This window comes from Chiloscyllium punctatum, chromosome 2 (genome assembly GCF_047496795.1).
Source record: "Chiloscyllium punctatum isolate Juve2018m chromosome 2, sChiPun1.3, whole genome shotgun sequence".
In the NCBI taxonomy this organism is placed as follows: Eukaryota; Metazoa; Chordata; class Chondrichthyes; order Orectolobiformes; family Hemiscylliidae; genus Chiloscyllium; species Chiloscyllium punctatum.
In genome coordinates this window covers 157,221,057-157,243,109 of record NC_092740.1, presented here as the reverse complement: position 1 = coordinate 157,243,109, position 22,053 = coordinate 157,221,057, and the positions used below count along the sequence as shown (strand labels likewise).

The window sequence follows — 22,053 nt, the reverse complement described above, 5'->3', positions numbered from 1 at the left end:
GGATTCTATGTTTCTAAGTTAAAGCACAATCAAGACAATTGTGCAGTGTAGCAATGTAGGTATTGACAACTGCAGTGTAACAGGAAGGAACAGAGCATTCAGTCCTAAGCATGCACAAGTTAATAAGGTCAGAAAAGGAAAATACAGTACTCTGATACTCATTGGAAAATTCCCTGAGTAGAAAAATAAAATTACAAATTCTCTTAAATTTCTAATAAGGTGCTTTTCATACAGAATTTGGGCAGTGGTAGTCTCAGTATCTGGGAGGGCATGTTGTACAGTTGGATGTGATGAAGGCGTGATTTTTCCATTCATTAAATGCAGGAAATATCTTTCAGTCCACAGACTCCTGCACATGACTCTCCTCTCTGCATATTCAGTGGCACACATTTATATAATTTACCCACTGCTCTTCTCAATGCAAGAAGACGGCATGATAAAACTAATTTCTTTTACCATCTTTATGTGTCATGACCAAGTTGTAATAATGCGTAAATTATAAGCAGCTTAACCGCAACAAACTTTTTTAAGAAGGAAACAGGAGTACAGCATGTTCAAGTTATATAGTGAGACTAATGGGAATGAGAGTCATGCTGTAGCCCACAGTAACCATATGGTTTAATGACTTCACAAAGCTCTTTCATATTGTCACAATCTGCTCTTTCAACAATCACCATTATTCACTCAGAATTTCAGCTGAAAAGTCAAAATATTTTCCTCAGTTCAAGTGTAAGATGTAGTGATTGAATGAATTAGAGACTTAAACAGCTAATTTCCACACCCATCTTGGTACTTGTGCAACTGTATGAAAGTTAACTCTGTTCAGAGACCTGCCTGAAGGATTATGCTTCTGTGTTCGGATCTTCCATGTGAATCACTGTATCTGTGCACTGCCTGGGTGGGCTTAATGTTTGTTGGAAAAAGCACATTAAATATCAGATGTGCAAACCCATCCAAGAACTGTGCAGCTTTGTTCTGTATATAAACTGTATTAATTAATTACTGCTTATTCCCCTCCTCCCCTACTTTGTTCCTTCAGCATTAGTACATATTGGCACAGAGAGGAGACCACACCTGAGTGAGATGCAGACAGATGTGTCATTGAGAATTTATTTCACGTGGGAATTTAGTGAAGAAAGGAAAAGAGTTACTTCTTTATCAAACATCTTTCAACCTCTTGTAGCTTTAGTACATGACACAAATTCCCAGGAAATGGGGGTAACCTAGAGACAGCGGTAAGAGCTTCACTGTTTGTAGGTTTAGAACATTTGTAAGGAAATCAAAATGTGACATAAGAACAAAGATTGGTTGGTGAGCATTTTCTCTTTCTTAAACTAGCAAATTTGAATTGGAGTAAGTAAAGCATTAACTGAACTAGTATGAATTGAGGCTTTTATTTCTTTCTGCAGTGTTGTGGATTTTGAACTGCATAAATAGTTCCCTAACACCTTGTCACAGGTAGGACAGGGCAAGTGGTGTTTGAAGAGCTTCGTGAGTGGATGGGATATTATTATTTCCACACTATTCTTCCGTTGTTTATGTTTGACCATCATCTGGGCCTGCAGGAGATATAGTTCACATTGTTGAGGTTACATCCTTTCCATTTTGGGCTAGAGATTCTGACAATTTGATGAAGAAATGGCATTTTTTTTTCAGGGAGTCTTGAAGGACATTCTGGAAGCATTTCTCCTGCCTTCCTAGTGACTATTTGCTGTGATGATGCTTGTGGCAGGCATGTGGACTATGTGGCCGGACCAATGCATTTGGTCAACTGAAGCCAGTGCCTTTGTACTGGTCTGGCAGGTATTGGCCTGAAAGAGCACAATGATATCAGAGTGTCTTTCCTGCCAGGTGGATTTGTAGAATTTTGTGGCGGCATCACTGGTGACATTTTACCAGAGTTTTGGGATGTCTGCTCTATGTTGTCCATATCTGTAATAGATGCTGGAGGGCTGGTGACAGTGCTGCTACGTAAATCAGGAGCTTCCTTTTGGTCTTGAGTTCCATGTTTTCAAACATTTCCCAAGATTCGCAAAGGCAGCTTTACCACACTGGAGATGATGTTGACTTCATTATCGAAGTGTAATCTCAATGAGAGGAGGCCAACAAGGAATGACAATCGATGCCCCTGGTCCAGTGAGTCAGTGAATCTCAATAGTCAGAGCATTATACTGAGAGTGGGAGACAGCCGATGGAGTACCTTTCTCTTCCAGATGTTTAGCCTAAAGGCAACGCTCTCCTATTCCTCCACAAATACATCAACAAGAAGGAAACAATGGAAGTATTGAATAGTTATTTTGTGCCTGCCTTCACAGTAAAAGCCACAAGAAATATATCACAAATATTTAACAAAGTAAAAGGGAGGGGGGATCTTAAAATAATGACAATAACAACAAGGGCAAAGATACCAGGGAACCTTTAAACTAAAGTTTGATAACTTACCTGGATCAATTTATTTTAAGACTTTTATTTAGTAGCTGCTGCAGAGTTAGTAAATACACTGGCTTGATCTTCCAAAATTCACGACATCCTGAAAGGGTTCTAGAAGTTTGGAAAAATGATTAATGTCATACCTTTATTCAAGAAAGAATTCAGGAAACAATAGCTCAGTTAGCGAAACACCTGTCAGAACAAAAATGCTGGAATTCATTACGAAGAATATAATTGTTGGAAAAAATATAATAAAACCTTTTTGACTCTGATCATATAAAAGGGAAATTGTCTTTGATTAATTTTAGAATTTTTTGAGAAAGTGCCATGCAACAGAAACCTGGTGATGTGATGGGTTGAAATTGCTGCACAAAATTAGAGCTATTGGAATTTTCGAGGTAACAGTTTAACATGGAGAGAGGATTGTTTCACTCAAAGGAAGCAGAGAACACAGATAATTGGATCATTTTCAGGTTAGAAGATGATTGAATAGCTCATGTTTTAAATTCCCACTGTTCCATGAAATGATTAAGGAAACCAGAGACAATCAGAACACCATTTTACATGTATATGTAATGTTCTCTCCTCTGAGCCAGACCATTGAGGATTCACACTGCCCTTCAGAAACATGAGTATTTAATCATGACTGCGTGTTTTTTTTCTGGGTGCTCTGGTTTCCTCCCACTGCCCAAAGATGTGTAGGTTAGGTCAATTGGCCATGCTAAATTGCCCATTGGGATGTGTAGGTTAAGTGCATTAGTCAGGAATATCGCTGTCAGAAGTCTCATCTTTCAAAAGGCCTATGAAACCAAGTCCTCTTGCCCTGGCATTGGCCTGACCAACATTTATCAGTAAACCAGATTACCGGGTCATCACCACTTTATTATTTATGTGAAAATTGGCAACCACATAAGACCATAGAATGCAGAATTCAAGCTAGACTATTCAGTCCATCGAGTCTGCTGTTCCATTCAATGAGCTGAACTGATAATCCTCTACTCCACTTTCTTGCCCTTTCACCAACAACCCTTGATTCGTTACTGATTAAAATGTCTGTTTGCAGCTTTCTGCTGCCTTTCTCCAATTAATAATACGCAACCCCTCCATTCTTCCTGTTGAAGAGCACAACTTTACATTACCCCGAACCTTGCTCCATCTGCCAGGTTTTTGTCTGTCTGTATCCCGATGCAGACTCTGCATCATCTTCATTATTTGCATTCCCATCTATTTTTGTGTCATCCACAAATTTGACTGTAGTACATTTACCTCCCTCATCCAAGTCATTAATACTTATTTTAAATAATTGTCCTGCACTAAACCTTATGGCAGTCTCCAACTTATTGGTTGCCATCCTGAAAGTACCCACCTTCGCCCAACTCACTGTGTTTTATTAGTTAGCCAGCCCTCTCTCTATTGCTACAAATCTTTAACTCTTTGGGCACTTACCTTAATCTGTAGCATTATGTGTGGTACATTGCTGAATGTCTTTTGGAAATCCAAATATATTACAACTACTGATTCATTCTACCCTGTTTGTTACCTTCTTAAACAAGTGGCACGGTGGGTCAGTGGTTAGCACTGCTGCCTCACATTGCCAGGGATCTGGGTTCGATTCCAGCCTCGGGTGACTGTCTCTGTGGAGTTTGCATATTCTCCCCATGTCTGTGTGAATTTTCTCCCTCAGTCCAAAGATGTGCAGGCGTGCTAAATTGCTCATCGGGATGTGTAGGTTAAGTGCTTTAGTCGGGGCAAATATCGAATTGGAGGGTGGGTTACTCTTTGGAAGGTCAGTGTGGACTTGTTGGGCTGAAGGGCCTGTTTACACACTGTAGGGATTCTTTAAAAAAATGTTCTAGTACAAATTGTCAAGCATGATTTTCCCTTCATTAGGCCTAATGACACTGTTTGATGTTATTATGTATTAATGAATGGTCTGTTGTCACATCTTTTATGATAGACTCCAACATTTTCCCAATGACAATTGTTAACCCAGATGGGCTACAGTGACCTATGTTTGTATCCCTTCCTCTTTGAATAATAGCTAATTGGCCAGCTAGAATTAAAGATCTGACTTTGTCTCTAAAGACTGAAAATACTTATTAATCCTACTCATTAACCAGCTGTTGTCTCTGTACGTGCATCCTTGATTTCGCTGCTCGTTGGATGCTGCCTGAACTGCTGTGCTCTTCCAGCACCACTAATCCAGTATATTGTGGTTCATGACAAGACTCTCTACTGGTTTCACTGTAGGCCTCTCGATGCACGCCATTTATCATCTCCTGCTCAGGTCTCTCAAAAACATACCCTGAATCTTAGGAATAGAATAAAACTTCACCACTCACAGATCACAACTATTAATCCATTCTTTTCTGCAGCAGACCTGCTGTATTTCTCTAATTATTTCTGTTTCAGATTTGCAGTATCTGCAGTTCGTTGGGTTTTTTTTGGTATGGTGAAGTAGGTACTGACTTGCTAGGCAGAGTTATCCATCAAGAGGTTCAGCTCCCTCTGATTGATGTCTGAGCCCATAACTAACCTTCATTTCGTATCACCTGAGAGGCCAGGCAACCACTAGGCTCTTCAAATAGCTGGATACAGCCTTGGAAAATGTTATGATTTGGAGATGCCGGTGTTGGACTGGGGTGTACAAAGTTAGATTATAACCTGGTGTTGTGTGATTTTTAACCTTGGAAAATGTTGGCCACCAGGTCCCTCCCATACTGTGCTGTTCTTCCACCTTTTCAAAGATAAAAACAATTGTACAATGACTTCCATTACTGGTTCCCACCACAGTGCGAGGCCATTTTAAACATTACAACCTAGCTTTAGTTGGTGCGAGCTTCTCAGGATATTAGGGCCCTGCTAAAGTATGCAGCCATGCAACAGCATGGTTATTGGAGGCTGCTCATGTAACTGTGTGCTATTCTAGTGTTTACGTTAGTTCAGCAGCTGGACTGCCTCCCTAGTTTATACTTAAGTGATCATAGTTCTACAGGCTACAGATGCCAAACCTCAGAAAAATCACATGGCATGTGAGGAAGTTCCTGGGTTTTTTTATGAATATGGCTCGCAAATATATCCAGAAATTCTGTCATAAACAGTTTCCAAGATAATATGAAATTCAATCAAACGTGGCATTGTGTCTCACTTTTGGGAAAAGGGGAGACAGCTTTGTGCCCAAAGTTAACATTCCCTAGGCACATCGCTTGATAAAAATGTTAATTACAAATGCATTCCAGATGTTTCAGAAACTACTCCAGCTTTCCTGCTTCAGCTGTTTGAAACCCTGGTTAAATTAGTTAAATTACATATCTCATCCTGTAAATGTCGTGTTGGAGCTTTAACATTTGACAGTACAAAGAACTACTTCTGAAGCCATGTATCGACATTGCCTTGAAAACCCTTAATAATCCAAAAACACTTGCCACAGCCAATTGTAGATCAGCATGTTGCATGAGGCACGTTTGTCTATTCAGTTGCCTGAGGCCCATGTGCTAGATCTGCTGATATACCCAAATATCTGACTAAATGAGAATAAACAATGTTATTGATGATGTGAAATGGTTTCCAAGACAACTTAACACATGCATTTACAGAGACAGTGATTGTTTAGAGAAGTCCTTTTGGCAATTGAGCAGACAGGGTCAATGTGTCAGAATAAGGGGTCACTCATTTCAAACTCTGTTTTACTCGTTCATGGGATATGGGCATCGCAGGTCTGCATTTTTCCCAGAAGATTGAACAGTGAGGAACTTCATGGTCTGGCTGCTCCTTGAGCCTATATCTGAGTCTTGAAGTTTATTAACAACATTAACTATTTACACTGTTGTAAGATCCCAGACTTACACTAGAGCTGAATTTTTCCATCCCTGTGTGACATGAGCAATGGTGAGAAAATATGAAGAGGATGAAAATAATCAAAATCATGACATTGAGAAAAAGTTTTCAATTTTCTCTTTAAGCTTCACAATTTTGCTAGTGAGTGGTGACTGTCTTATTTCCATGCATTTGCATCTCATTAACAGCCCTACTCACCTCATTTATATGCTACAATCAATTTTCCTTTCAGTTAGTGAGAAACTAGGCAGTGCAAATTTTGCAAGGTCAGTGCGGATACCTGGCACATACTTGGCTCATCACATAAACTGCTCATCCCGGCATGATCCATGGATGTCATCCTTCTCTACCATTTGTCCACACGCATTGGCAGCAGGAAGCCACCGGCCTTAACACATCATTGTTCCTGCACTCTGCCCAAATTACACATCAGACAGCCCTTCAACAGCTGCCTTTGGAGCTCATGGGCACCTAGGACCCACCTACAACCCCCACACCTTCTACCAGGTCAGTTTGTACACAGGGACATTCAGCCACTTCATGCTTTTACACCCAGGTAAGAGTGAGTTCCCTCTGGTATTAATGCTACAGCAGTGCAGCACACCACAGTGAAGCTTATTCCATAGTGATCAGTGCTGCTCTTTTCCGGCCACATTGAACATGGTCTCCTCGGGAGGAGTGCAGAGTTTGATCTCGTTGCTGGCTTCCTGACTTTGCTGTGTGTCAGTTTGTTTTTGCAATGAGACAATGGGAGCGATCAAGTTTGATAAGAGTGGATGGAAGAGCAATGTCGAGAATGTAGCACTGGAAAAGCACAGCCGGTCAGGCAGCATCCTAGCAGCAAGAGAATCGGTGTTTCAGGCATAAACCCTTCATCAGGATTGAGGCTTGTAGCCGGGGGTTGGGGGGGGGAATGTGGAGCTGAGAGATAAATGGGAGGGGATGGGGCTGGGAAGATGGTAGTTGGAAATGCGATAGGTAGATGAAGGTGGGAGAGAAGGTGATAGGTTGGAGAGGAGGGAGGAGCAGGTAGGTGGAAAAGGTTAAAGACAGGTCAAGAGGGTGGTGCCACATTGGGGGCTTGGAGCTGGGGGAGGGGAAATGAGGAAACTGATGAAATTCACATTGATCGTGTGGTTGGGGGGTCCAAAGGCAGAAGAGTAGTTAGTCAGAGTGAAGGAACAGAAGAGGTAGTGAGGAGTCTCAAGTTAATGAGAGTAGATCAGAAAGACCAAGAGGAATTTGTAGTCTTGGAGGTGGGTTGTTGTGATGAGCAGCCGTAATGTTTGTAATACTGAGTGTTATGACCTGTGAGCCTTGGTGAGATGTTTGTGCAATATCAAAGTAAGGGGTTGGCCTGTGAGTGCGAGGTCACAGAGAGAAGGATCATTGATCTCCCTACACTGCAACTCATTCTGTTTAATCTGACGCCACCTATGAATGAGAGCTGCTGCCTGGGTCTAGGTTAGCTGTGTCTGGTGGCATGGTCTTCTCCTTCTGTCAGTCAGTTAACAGACAAACATGCTCTCCATCATCCCACCTATCAAATCCAAGACCCTGACAGCAAAGTGAGTGTCAGCCTTCCTTTCTGGGCCCTGTGCTCAGTGAGAACAGTAGTAAATAATTGCTCAGGTTGTTTAGTAACATGGAACCCAGTTCCAGTTTGTGCTTTCCTTGAATGTGAATGCCTCACTTTTGGATCAGGAATAATCTTTCAGATGTGGCATTGCTCCACCTTTAAAGTTGCTGTTAGCATCAAATTGGTTTGTGTAAAGGTTAGAGTGGAGGGACTTGGGGGAGGGGTGTTGGAAATGCGATAGGTGGAAGGAGGTCAAGGTGAGGGTGATAGGCCGGAGTGGGGTGGGGGCGGAGAGGTCAGGAAGAAGATTGCAGATTAGGAAGGCGGTGCTGAGTTCAAGGGATTTGACTGAGACAAGGTGGGGGGAGGGGGAATGAGGAAAGTGGAGAAATCTGAGTTCATCCCTTGTGGTTGGAGGGTTCCTAGGCGGAAGATGAGGCGCTCTTCCTCCAACCGTTGTGTTGCTATGGTCTGGCGATGGAGGAGTCCAAGGACCTGCATGTCCTTGGTGGAGTGGGAGGGGGAGTTGAAGGGAGCCCCGCCCCTCCAACCGCCACCAGGACAGAACCCCACTGGTCCTCACCTACCATCCCACCAACCTCCGTGTACAGCGTATCTTTCGCCATCATTTCTGCCACCTCCAAACGGACCCCACCACCAGGGATATATTTTCCTTCCCCCCCCATCAGTGTTCCGAAAAGACCACTCCCTCCGTGACTCCATCGTCAGGTCCACACCCCCCACCAACCCAACCTCCACTCCCGGCACCTTCCCCTGCAACCGCAAGAAATGCAAAACTTGTGCCCACACTTCCCCTCTTACTTCCCTCCAAGGCCCCAAGGGATACTTCCATATCCGCCACAAATTCACCTGCACCTCCACACACATCATCTATTGCATCCGCTGCACCTGATGTGGCCTCCTCTATATTGGGGAGACAGGCCGCCTACTTGCGGAACATTTCAGAGAACACCTCTGGGACACCCGGACCAACCAACCCAACCACCCCGTGGCTCAACACTTCAACTCCCCCTCCCACTCCACCAAGGACATGCAGGTCCTTGGATTCCTCCATCGCCTGACCATAGCAACACAACGGTTGGAGGAAGAGCGCCTTATCTTCCGCCTAGGAACCCTCCAACCACAAGGGATGAACTCAGATTTCTCCAGTTTCCTTATTTCCCCTCTCCCTACCTTGTCTCAGTCAAATCCCTCGAACTCAGCACCGCCTTCCTAACCTGCAATCTTCTTCCTGACCTCTCCGACCCCCACCCCCACTCCGGCCTATCACCCTCACCTTGACCACCTTCCACCTATCGCATTTCCAACACCCCTCCCCCAAGTCCCTCCTCCCTACCTTTTATCTTAGCCTGCTGGACACACTTTCCTCATTCCTGAAGAAGGGCTGATGCCTGAAACGTCGATTCTCCTGTTCCTTGGATGCTGCCTGACCTGCTGCGCTTTTCCAGCAACACATTTTCAGCTCTGATCTCCAGCATCTGCAGTCCTCACTTTCTCCTTGTGTAAAGGTTAGTCAGGTCATAGATAGCCTGGATCTGACAGATTTGTCACCTTGTCGATCTGAAATATAAACCAATCTATGTATGCTGGTGGACCAGTAATAGCTATTCAGTTAAAACCAGGGAAATAGTTTCAGGTGTCCATATAAGAGAGTTGTAACAACATTTAAGATGGATTTAACTAATACATGAAGTGCCATAAACAGAATATTGTGAGTCAATTTTATACCCCCCACCACAATAACCCCCCCCCACCTGCATCCATTTATCACCTCTCCAGCTACCTTCCCTCCAGCTCCACCCCCAGCCCCTATTGATCTCTCAGCCCCCTCCCCCCCAACCCCCACATTCCTGATGAAGGGCTTATGCATGAAACATTGATTTTCCTGCTCCTCAAATGCTGCCTGACCAGCTGTGCTTTTCCAGCACCACACCTTTCGACTCTGACTCTCCAACCCCTGCGGTCCTCACTTTCTCCTTGTTGTTCCAAAGTCAAGCAGCTGAAGATGAAGCAACCAGCCTGCTATGATTGATTTGAACATCCATCCTACTTCTAGCAATGTGTCAATGGGATGTTCTTTGGGTTTGTCTAGAAGTGGCTTCTGGAGGATTAATAGGTGGATAGGTATTGGCCAGTTCCATGAGCCTTTTATAACTCCGTTACCTTCAGTGAATTCACATTTGGTATCCTTTCACTAACCCATGCTTACAAATTGGTTAATTGCTTCATCTGAATGTTACCAATATAGCATAAAAGTCAACTCTGTGAATCCTGCAGTTGTCTCAAACTTTAAGTTGATCTTTTCAAAACTAGAAAAAATTATCTGAATCATTGTGGTCATCATGAGAAATATCTGTGGAATTGATTCTAATGAATGCTTTATTTCCCAAAGTAGTAGAAGATTGTCTGCATGGCTTTCTTCAGCAGCTATTCTGTGGCAACTCTGAAATGAGAATTGATTCTTTCTTTAAATAACTAAACCTCTGACAGTATGACAAGGATTGTCAGTCCAAGCTCAGATGTTTGTTTGCCATCTTTGCTGTTCAGCTTTCTGTTCCTTAAAAATGCTGCTATACAAATGATCTGTGTTGCAGTGTATAGTCTTTTTGCTGTTTGCTTTTGTTTTCTATAGTTTTTCTTTTAGTTTTATTTTTGCTGGTTTGAAATGATGCTGCTTCAGCAGCTGCAGCTTTTTATAAAAAAAACTAAGATGTGACTCTTTATAACATTTGTGCCAAAAGAGAGATCAGAGATACATCATGTGCATCTTTTATTTTACTGTTTTCATGCCATTTTCAAAATGAACCACCTGATGAAGGATTAACTGAGATCTGGACACAGGCAGCGACTGAATAATATATCAAACATTTTTCTGGCCCTTTTGCCTGGACTATGACTTGAGATTATTTTGCCATGTTGGAGCTGACCTGGGCCTGTAGGAAAACTGAAGTGAACAGACAGCCACCTCTCTTCTTTTGAAAGGGAGACATTATACTGACAAAAGTGCTCCCCCTCAATTGAAGACTTGAGATCTTGTTGAGATAGATGTCTTAGAGATTGTTAACAACACCAATTATTTACCTCATGAAAAGATCCTAGACAGATGTATAGTCTGTGTTTACCAATGACTTGGAGCAAATATACAGCAATAGGCAGTAAAGCAACAATAATAGCAGTACTAGCCCTTAAAGGTGAAATGGGTACCTTTTATACGGGAATGTTATGTTCAGTGATGTTATCGAACTGTCTCAAAGGTTGACTGTCTGGTCTGAAATCTGTGCAACAATATAACACTGACTCCTATTGGAAATAATGTCCCTGCTAATCTTGTTTTCTGCTACATGGCCCTGTCATGAATTTGGCTTCCTTTGAAACTGAGGCAAATCCGATGGGCAATATATAACAACACTACTACCCATTTTATACTGAAGTTAAATTTTAACTCTTGGTATATTTGAAATGATTTGCTAAGGTATGTTTTTGTCTATTTGCAATTGTTTGAAAAGGTGATGTAAACATAAAGTGAGAACTATTTAATACTCTGGACAGCCATTTTCTTGAAAATAAAACAAAAGAAGCTGTTAGAACTAAAGTACATATTTAGGGGCTGGTGGTTGTATAAACACAAGAAGTGACACTGAGTTCATGATCATGCTAACTTCCATTATTCATTAACAATAAACATCTTTGTGTTTGGTCTTGCTTTCCAACAGTTGGTATGTTTGAAAGTAATAAAACAGAATTGTGATGAGTAAACAGTGGAGACTTTCCTACATTTGTCTCTGGATTGAGTGCACTGCTTGGAGATTTGGACAGATTGCAGGGCATGCCTGTAAAAGGACCTGCCTGATTTTGCTCCATAACTGGGAATTGGAAAATACTGCAGGGACCTTAGTGATGTGCAATCTGACCCAATTGATTTGCTGATATTACTGCAGCAAATAATGTTTCTGGGTCCAGACACACTAAAATGTCCCCTCATCTGGTACCTTTTGTTATCACCAAGGTTGTTTTCGATAGGTTGTAGATCTGATGGTATATTTTATGAAGTTAATAATGACAGTCCTTCCGACAGTAATGTGGACAGCTTTCTACCTTCTGCACAGCTGTGTTTCTTTGTCTTTGATGGGATTCACTTTCTTGCCCAAATAATAACAACGATATCATTGATTTCACTTGGAAAAACAGTAGACCATTTCCTTGGAGTTACAGGACATCTGCATAAGACTTCAGTGGGAATTAGCTAAAAAAAACCACATGCAAAGATAGTTTATCCAAATTACTTAGTTAACCTTTTCATAAAGACACAGTAAAAAAGTCAAGTTTAGACATGCTTTTTGTACTGTCCCTCTTTATTCAGTTTCAAATATAATAGCCTGCGGTGTGCAAGCATGAGTGAGTGTGTGTGTGTCTGTGTGTGCGTGGGATGGTGATATATGTCTGTGTCTGTCTGTCTGTCTATGTGTAGGATGGTGGTATGTGTGTGTATGTGTGGGATGGCAGTATGTGTCTGTGTCTGTGTGAGATGTTGGTGTGTGTGACTGTGTTAATGTGCATATATGTGTCTGTGTGTGTCTCAGTGTGTCGATTTGTGTGTATCTGTGTCTCTATGTCTGTGTGTGTGTGTGTGGAATGGTGGTATGTATGTGATGTGTGTGTGATGGTGGTAGGTGTCTGTATGTGTGTGTGGGATGGTGGTGTGTGTGGCTGTGTTTGTGTGTCGCTAAATGTGTGTGTCACTGTGTGTGGCTATGTATGTGTGTCTGTGTGTGTGTGTGAGAGTGAGTGAGTGGTATTAAAAACTCAATTTGTGGATGGCGAAGAAGGTTACTTCAGAGTACAACAGGATCTTGGTCAGATGGGCCAATGGGCCACGGAGTAGCAGATGGAATTTAATTTAGATAGATGTGAGGTACTGCATTTTGTAAAAGCAAATCAGAACATGACTTATGCACTTAATGGTAAGGTCCTGGAGAGTGTTGCTGAAAAAGAGATCTTGGAGTGTAGGTTCATAGGTCCTTGAAAGTGGAGTCTCAAGTAGATAGGATAGTGAAGAAGGCGTTTGGTATGCTTTCCTTTATTGGTCACAGTATTGAGTACAGGAGTTGGGAGGTCATGTTACAGTTGTACAAGACATTGGTTAGGCCACTTTTGGAATATTGTGTGCAGTTCTGATCTCCCTCCTTTGGAAGTATGTTGTGAAACTTGAAAGGGTTCAGAAACGATTTGCAAGGATATTGCCAGAGTTGGAGGATTTCAGCTAACAGGAAAGGCTGAACAGGCTGGGGCTGTTTTCCCTGGAGGGTTGGAGGCTGAGGGGTGACCTTATAGAGGCATGGATAGTGTAAATAGACAAGGTCTTTTCCTTGGGTTGGGGGAACACCAGAACTAAAGGGCATAAGTTTAGTGTGACAAGGGAAAGATTTAAAAGGGACTTAAGGGGTAACTTTTTCATGCAGAGGGTGGTGCATGTATGGAATGAGCTGCCAGAGGAAATGGTGGATGCTGGTAAAATTACAACATTTAAAAGGCATCTGGATGGGTATATGAATAGGAAGGGTTTGGAGGGATATGGGCCAGGTGCTGGCAAGTAGGACTAGACTTATATAAGATATTTCATTAGCATGTATCAAAGGGTCTGTTTCTGTGCTGTACATCTGTCTGACTGACAATTTTCCAATAATCTTAATTAAGTGATATGAACAGCTTCGGTCAAGTGAAAATTGACTCTTTAAAAATGTTGATCAAATTTAAATGCAGCAAATAGACTGCACTCTATAGCTCAGTCTGTAATACAGGAGGAGAGTGACAACAGTGATAAACATCTTGCAAATTCTATATGAGGGAACCTTCTCCTATTGAAGTTCAACTCTATTCATGGATCATAAACCTTTCCTAATCCCTGTGCTGCTGTGTCTGATCCAGGCACTATTGTGTTCTGGAAAATCCAGCAAGTGGCATTTCACATTTTATCACCAAGGATCATATTATTCAATTCATCGGATTTGAGCATCATAGTTCAAACTTTTGCTGCAATGATTGACATCAATGTGGTCTGTTCACAAAATAAAGAGACAATTTTCCAGGAAATGTGGTTGTTATGCACAACAGGTATTTGTTTAAAAGCTAGCGCAAAGGTGAACACAGGCAGATAGCGCTTGAAGAAGGAATTGTAAGGTGGGGTCAAAGTGAGGAAGAAAGCACTAAAGTTTCAGTCAAGGTTACTGTGAATGTATGACTGTAGAGTGTGATAAATAAGACAGGTGAGTTACAGCTGGAAATAGAATAAGAGACCTTGGTCAAAGAAGGGCATAACTGGATGTTAAATATGCCGGCGTTCATGGTGTTCATTAAAGAAAGATAGGAATGGAAGGAATGGGGGAGTGTTGGTTAAAGGACACATGGCAGTGTTGGACCAAGTTGACCCAGAGTGAACACATTGCCAAGTCAGAGAGTCATTGAGATGTACAGCATGGAAACAGACCCTTCAGTCCAACTCATCCATGTCGACCAGATAGTCCAACCTAACCTAGTTCCATTTGCCAGCAATTGGCCCGTAGCCCTCTAAAACCTTCCTAAATATATACCCATCCAGATGCCTTTTAAATGTTGCAATTATACCAGCCTCCACCACTTCCTCTGGCAGCTCATTCCATACATGTACCACTCTCTGTGTGAAAAAGTTGCCCCTTAGGTCCCTTTCATATCTTTCCCTTCTCATCCTAAACCTATGCCCTCTAGTTCTGGATTCCCCTACCCCAGAGAAAAGACCTTGTCTATTTACCCAATCCATGTGCCTTATGATTTTATAAACCTCTCTAAGGTCACCCCTCAGCCTCTGAAACTCCAGGGAAAACAGCCCCAGCCTGTTCAGCCTCTCCCTATAGCTCAGATCCTCCAACCCTGGCAACATCCTTGTAAATCTTCTCTGAACCCTTTCAAGTTTCACAACACCCTACACATCTTTAGACTGTGAGAGGAAACCAGAGCACCAGGAGGAAAAGCATGCAGACATGGGGAGAATGTGCAAATTCCACACAGACATAGTCACCCGAGATGGTAACAAACCCAGGTCCCTTATGCTGTGAGGCAGCAGTGCTCACCCTGATCCACTGTGCCAGCCTACATCATCTACAGTGACTCTGCAAAGCAGGACTGAGGGAGCACTGCACTGTTGACGATATTACCCTCTCACGCCAATGCGAAAGATACCGTTTGGTGCAGTTTTGAAGAAAAGTGGCAAAGCCCCCTCATGATACGGTGACTGACATTTATCTCTTGGCCAACACCGAAAACATTATCTCATCATTGTTTCACTGCTCCCATGTTATAACTGTAACCATCTGTCAAAAAGTGACTCAGTGGGCTATAACATGCTTTGGGGCTTCCCAAGGCCATGAAACATGCGATGTAAACATAATTCTCTCTTGAAATCCTCTGCCACCTCCCCCTTTCTGTGGCTTCTCTTGTCATCAGAACCCTGTCTTTCCCACCTCTTCTGTGCCAGGGTCAGTGCTCAGCACAGTTGATTCCAACATGAATAAATGGACAAGCCCGAGTCACAAAAGGGCTTTCCAAATGGAGGCTGGAGCAGTTCTGCAGTTGAACACAGGATGGAATTGTTACACATGGTGATTGCTTGCATTCGCTTGTTACAATTCCTAACACTTGTAACGGACAAAGAATCTGGACAAAGGCTGGATGGAGATTGATAGAGGTTGGCTCCTGTTGTGATGTCACCAGTTTAACTGGACCTTATTTACCATTCTAACCCCAAACGCTCAGATTTTAACCAGACTGAAATAATAAGCAAACTTCTGTGTTTGGCAGCGGGTGCTGAGGGTCAGATTTAATTAAAAGTAAACAGTTTATGAGGGCTTTGATTCTTTCTCTGTTATTAAATGTTTAACAGTGACCGTCTTTATAGTTACTAGATCTCAGGACTGAAAATCTTTGTGTTATTTAAGGAACCCCACTGATCATGAACACCAGTTAGTATATATTTCTCCTCAGTTTCTCCTGAGTTCCTAGTTCATTCATGGAGAGGTACATTTGCCCACCTCAGTGCCTGCACTCCATATGATTCTCTCTGGACCAGCCTTATACCTTGCAACATCTTGCAACCTCGGTCAAAAGCATAAATCCTGCTGCTCAAGCCCTGACTCGCACCCTCCTTTTACCCAACACCCCTGAGCTCACTCATCTACTTGGATTCCACTCCAATATTTGATGTTGATCCTGTTATTTCTAACCCCTTCCAGGTTTTCCCCTGTCCCTATTTCTGTAACTGCCTGCAGCCCCGCTGAAGATAGAGTCATACTGAAGTACAGCACACAAACAGACCCTTCATCCAACTAGTCCATGCTGACCAGATATCCGAAATTAATCCAGCCCCATTTGCCAGCACCCGGCCCACATCCCTCCAATATACCCTCCCCCGCTCACTCATGCACCCAGGTGTCCTTCAGATGTCCTCCAAATGCTGCAAGTGTGTTTGCAGTTCAAGCAACTTTGCATCCAAGTTGAGGAGCTCGAGTCTGAGTTGGAGTGATTCTGCCACATTAGGGAGGAATGAAAAGTTACCTGGATATTTGGCTGCAGGAGATGGCCACACCACTGCAATTAATGAGTTTGGATTGGGTCTGTTATCAGGGACAGGAGTGTGTGACTGCAGGTGAGGCAGGCATAGCACAGTGTCATTGCACAGGTTGCCATTTAGTTAGCAGGAAGCAAAAAGAATGTAGTTGTTTTAGGAGACAGTATAACTTTGGGGATGGGTTATGTTCTTGGTAGCTATGAGTGTTAGGGCTAAGGACATCTCCTCAGGGTTGAAGAGGAAGTTGGGAGTGGGAAGGAAGAGATCTAGTTGTTGTCATCCAGATTGGTACGAGTGACCCTGATAGGACTGGAAAGGAAGATCTGCTGAAATATTTTGAATTAAATTAAAAATGCAGGAACTCAAGGTAATAATTCCTGTATTACCAACTGCGCAATGGCAAACTGATTTGGGTTAGTATAGTCAAGGAATGAAATGTGTGGCAGAAAAATAGGTATCAGTGGACTGGCTTTCAGTTGAAACACTAGTACTGAGGTAGAGGAAGCTGTTCCAGTTGGATGGGCTTTACCTGAGCCAGGCTCCAACCAGAAAATCAAATAAAGTAGAGCTGTAGTTAGAATGTTAATCTAATTAGAGGGTGAAGGATTCAGGAGAGGGTACACGTAATCTTAAAAAGGAAAAGGTAACAGCAGTATCGCAGGGCAGCTATTTAGATAATAATATCCAAAGTGGGACAGGAAGGGACAGAGTGTACAAACATAAAATAAAAATGACTACAGTCAAAGGGTAAAAAAAATCATGGCTCTAAATGTATATAGTATTCAGAATAAGATACAAGAGCATAATTCTGGGTAGCAGGTATGATCATATAGCTAATACGGAGACTTGGTTATCAGTTGTCAAAACTGGTAGCTAAATACTCAGGGTTAGGTGCAGCAGGTGACTTTTCAAAAGGATGGAAAGGAAAGAAAGGGTCTTGGGATAGGATTGTTAATACAGGATGGGATAGTGCACTAGCAAGAAAGATTCCCGGAGCGAAAGATGAAGAATCCATATGAGTTAGAAACAACAAAGGGCAAGACAACTCCAAAGTGAGACACATAAATAGGTGGGAAGGCAAGTGGTGAAGATGATAAGAGTATAGAGAGGGATATTGGATTGGTTAAGTTAATGAGCAAAAACTTTAAAGATGGAATATTGTATGGCAAAATATGAGGAAGAGTAGAGAAGCTGTATTTGGTTAATTTTGAGAAAGACACCAGAAAGCTGCAAGGGAATGTTGTGCATGAATCACAGAAAACTTGCGAGCAAATTCAGTGTGTAATGGGGTAGCAAATGGAATGCTGACCTTCATTTGAAAAGAAATAGTGAATCAAAATAAGGAACTTTTGCTCCAAGTATACAGGTCAAAGTGGGAATTTTTGTTAATGACTGCAAACTGTTCAGCACCATTCACACTTCCTCAGGTACTGAAGCAGCCTGCACCCAAATGCAGTAAGACCGGGACCATAGGCAGGCTTGGGCTGATAAGTAGCAAGTAAGATTCACTATGTAAGTGCCAGAGAATGAGAATCTCCAACAAGGGAGAATCAAACCTTCGTCCCTTGATATTCAATGCCACCATCAACACTGAAAGCCCCACCACCAGCATCCTGGGATTTACCATTGATTAGATACTGATTTGCAACAGGCATATTAGTCTGGGAGCTATATGACTAGGTTACAGGCTGGGAATCTTGACCAATTCACTTCCTGAGTTACAGGTGTATGGTTCCATTCCAATTGAAAAGGAGGCATTATTAGACCTTCTTTTTCACAATGAGATGGGTCAAAAGGATCAAAGATCAATGGTAGAATATTTATTTTTCAGTGATCGTTGTACAATATGCTTTAGGGAGACTATAGAGAAGGACAAGGTAAAAACAATGACTGCAGATGCTGAAAATCAAATACTGGATTAGTGGTGCTGGAAGAGCACAGCAGTTCAGGCAGCATCCAACGAGCAGCGAAATCAACGTTTCAGGCAAAAGCCCTTCATCAGGAATAAAGGCAGTGAGCCTGAAGCGTGGAGAGATAAGCTAGAGGAGGGTGGGGGTGGGGAGAGAGTAGCATAGAGTACAATGGGTGAGTGGGGGAGGAGATGAAGGTGATAGGTCAAGGAGGAGAGGGTGGAGTGGATAGGTGGAAAAGAAGATAGGCAGGTCGGACAAGTCAAGGAGACAGTAACTGAGCTGCAAGTTTGAAACTAGGATGAGGTGGGGGAAGGGGAAATGAGGAAGCTGTTGAAGTCCACATTGATGCCCTGGGGTTGAAGTGTTCCGAGGCGGAAGATGAGGCATTCTTCCTCCAGGCGTCGGGTGGTGAGGGAGCGGCGGTGAAGGAGGCCCAGGACCTCCATGTCCTCGGCAGAGTGGGAGGGGGAGTTGAAATGTTGGGCCACGGGGCGGTTTGGTTGATTGGTGTGGGTGTCTTGGAGATGTTCCCTAAAGCGCTCTACTAGGAGGCGCCCAGTCTCCCCGATGTAGAGGAGACCACATCGGGAGCAACGGATACAATAAATGATATTGGTGGATGTGCAGGTGAAACTTTGATGGATGTGGAAGGCTCCTTTAGGGCCTTGGATAGAGGTGAGGGAGGAGGTGTGGGCACAGGTTTTACAGTTCCTGCGGTGGCAGGGGAAAGTGCCAGAATGGGAGGGTGGGTCGTAGGGGGGTGTGGACCTGACCAGGTAGTCACGGAGGGAACGGTCTTTGCGGAAGGCGGAAAGGGGTGGGGAGGGAAATATATCCCTGGTGGTGGGGTCTTTTTAGAATAACTAGAGGAAATCTACTGTCAGTGCCCAGTGAATGGGTCTATGCTGAATAACTTGGAGTCAAAGGTTGGCAGGAGATACAAGAGCTGAACAAGATGCTATCTTTGAAGCAGAGAAGCTTTTCACATAGCCGATGCATATTGCCTCAAAAAGAAGGTTAGGCTAAACAAAGTAGAGGTCCTGAGATGACAGAAGAGATAGCAATTAAAATATAAAAGAAAAAGCGTGCTTATGAGAGATGATAGGTAGAAAATACAACTGAGAACCTAGCTAAGGGTTCAGAGGGAAGGTGAAAAAGCAAATAAAAGAAACAGAGGGAGAATGAAAAGAGATGAGCAGCTAACAGGGAAGGGAATCCCCAAGCTGTTTTTAGGAATAGTAAAAGGCTGATATGTGAGAGCGAAGCATATGTCGGGTTATGTGAGGAGGATGGGAGAGTGACACTGAGTAATCTGCTGATTGGGAAAACTGATGATAACAGATGAGTTGAATGGCTCTTGTGATTGTGTTTTTATCCTAAACAAGAAAGTCAGGACTGTGATCAAATGGATTGAGTGTGTGTTTATGACCTAATGACATGACTTCCTGTTTTTTTTCAATGGCAGATTACCGAACTGGCCCTTGCTTCACCCAAGTGAATAATGAGATGTGCCAGGGTCAGATCAGTGGCATTGTTTGCACCAAAGCACTTTGCTGTGCTACAGTTGGCCGAGCGTGGGGTCATCCCTGTGAAATCTGCCCAGCTCAACCTCACCCCTGTCGCCGTGGTTTCATTCCGAATATCCGCTCTGGTGCTTGCCAAGGTAAGTTTTACATAACAATCAACTGTATAGTTATTTTAGGTATTTAAATATCACATCCACATTTCTTTTATCATTAAAATACTAAAGCAGTGTAGTTGTATTTATCCTGTTTATTGTAATGTAATGAATTACCTTGGATTATTCTAGATTTTCAACCATCTAGGATATCACCACTTAATATTTTGACAAGTGACATATTTGTCTCCTTTATGCTCAATGGTGAAGATGAATATGAGCCCTGAATTGGACTGTACTAGAATGGCAGAGCATGGAATATGTCTCATTACACAATTTCAGAGAAGAAATCTTTGTTAGAAATATTCTGACAAAAAGTCATCAGCCAAAGCGTTAACCTCTCTATTTTTCTCTTCAAATGTTGATGAACACACAGAGTATTTGCAGAAATCTCTATTCTCATCAATTGAAAGGCTGCTTTGTAATGTTAAGATTTGATTAGAAATCCTAGTGAAACAAAAGATGCCTGGGAGCAGAACCCCTGTACATGCTTCATCTGGGAGTAAAGCCTACAGCAGAAGAGAACACCCATTCCATTATAAACAAATTACGAATGTTGAATTAGTTTGAATTTAATTAGGAGCTTGAAGTGATTTAATTTGAAATTCATTTCTGTCAGGAAGCAATCATATGTTTTACTTCATCATCGTCTACTTGCCCATGATATCATTCCCAGCTAACATTTTATATAGATGACCTACTCTGGTAATTCTGCTCCATAGCCAGCTGTAATGGATCTCCCTCACAATATCCTGCCTCTGTAAGAGAAATAAGCTTTCATTTGGAAAGCTCCAACACAGCACAAAGATAATGGATATGTAGTGTCTCATTCTGATACAGAACATAGAACATTTTACAGCTCCGGCATTCAGCACTGATATGTCATTCTTCAGAATTCCGGATCTGGGAATATTAGTATTGATTAACCATAATACCATTGTAGGTGAAAGTGAGGACTGCAGATGTTGGAGATTAGAGTCGAGAGTGTGGTGCTGAAAAAGCACAACACGCCAGGTAACATCAGAGGAGCAGGAGAATTGACATTTCGGGCAAAAGCCCTTCATCAGGACTTCCTGCTCCTCGGATGTTGCTTGACCTGCTGTGCTTTTCCAGCACCACACTCTCAACTTTAATACCTTTGTGACTAACGATTTACCAAAGAGTTGGTGAACAGCTGCTATTGTGAACAACAAATAAGCTGAATAACGTCTCAAATCATTTTCAGAATTCCAGCATCTGCAGTATTTTGCTTTTACTCCTCAATTATTTTCATGACTAGATATGATAACAAGCCACAGTGTTTAATAATTGATGATAGTTGGTTCATTTTTCTGAGACAGACTAGCTTTCTAACAAGATGTGGAGTGTTGCCCACCTATTCCAAACACTTTGCTTCAGAAAATCCTTTTGGTCAATTGAATCAACTGATCTCAGATTGCTTACTTCTACAGTTTGGTGATCAGATGCAAATGTCTTTCCAATTCCACAAAAGACAAGAGTATCTTAAATTTGTGTTAGTTTTATCTTCACACTCAAAATTATGAGAAAACTAACCAATCTGGCAAAGATTTTATTTTGAAATTTCTTCCTAAATTATATTTTCATAAACAGTTAACCCTGTCCTAATACCTTTGCTTGTATAATACGCACTTTATACTGAGGAACTTCATGAAGAGATTTTTTTAAAAATGTTAATGATACTTAAGGTCCTACTGATAAATCCCTCTGTATGTATTGGAAACCTTACCTTATGACCTCAATGCCTGGTCTTTCTACACCATTTGTACCAATGTATATCCCAAGGTCTGTCTCATTGCATTCCCCCAAAGAATATTTTACACCCACTTCCTGGTGGGCTTTCCCTGGCATCGGGGTACAACATGCAGGGAGCAGCTCGGTGGTTCAGTGGTTAGCACTGCTGCCTCACAGCACCAGGGACCCGGGTTTGACTCCGGCCTTGGGCAACTGTCTGTGTGGAGTTTGCATATTCTCCCCATGT

The 22,053-nt window shown here is 42.5% G+C and overlaps 1 protein-coding gene across 1 annotated transcript in view; it reads left to right on the top strand.

The window, feature by feature from the left end:
• The window catches only part of LOC140492176 (fibrillin-2-like), a 320,148-nt gene that overhangs the window by 68,256 nt on the left and 229,839 nt on the right, over window positions 1–22,053 (top strand). Inside the window, exon 6 of the mRNA XM_072591036.1 lies at window positions 19,842–20,039. Coding sequence (XP_072447137.1) covers window positions 19,842–20,039 — 198 coding nt within the window. The remainder of the gene's footprint in view (window positions 1–19,841; window positions 20,040–22,053) is intronic.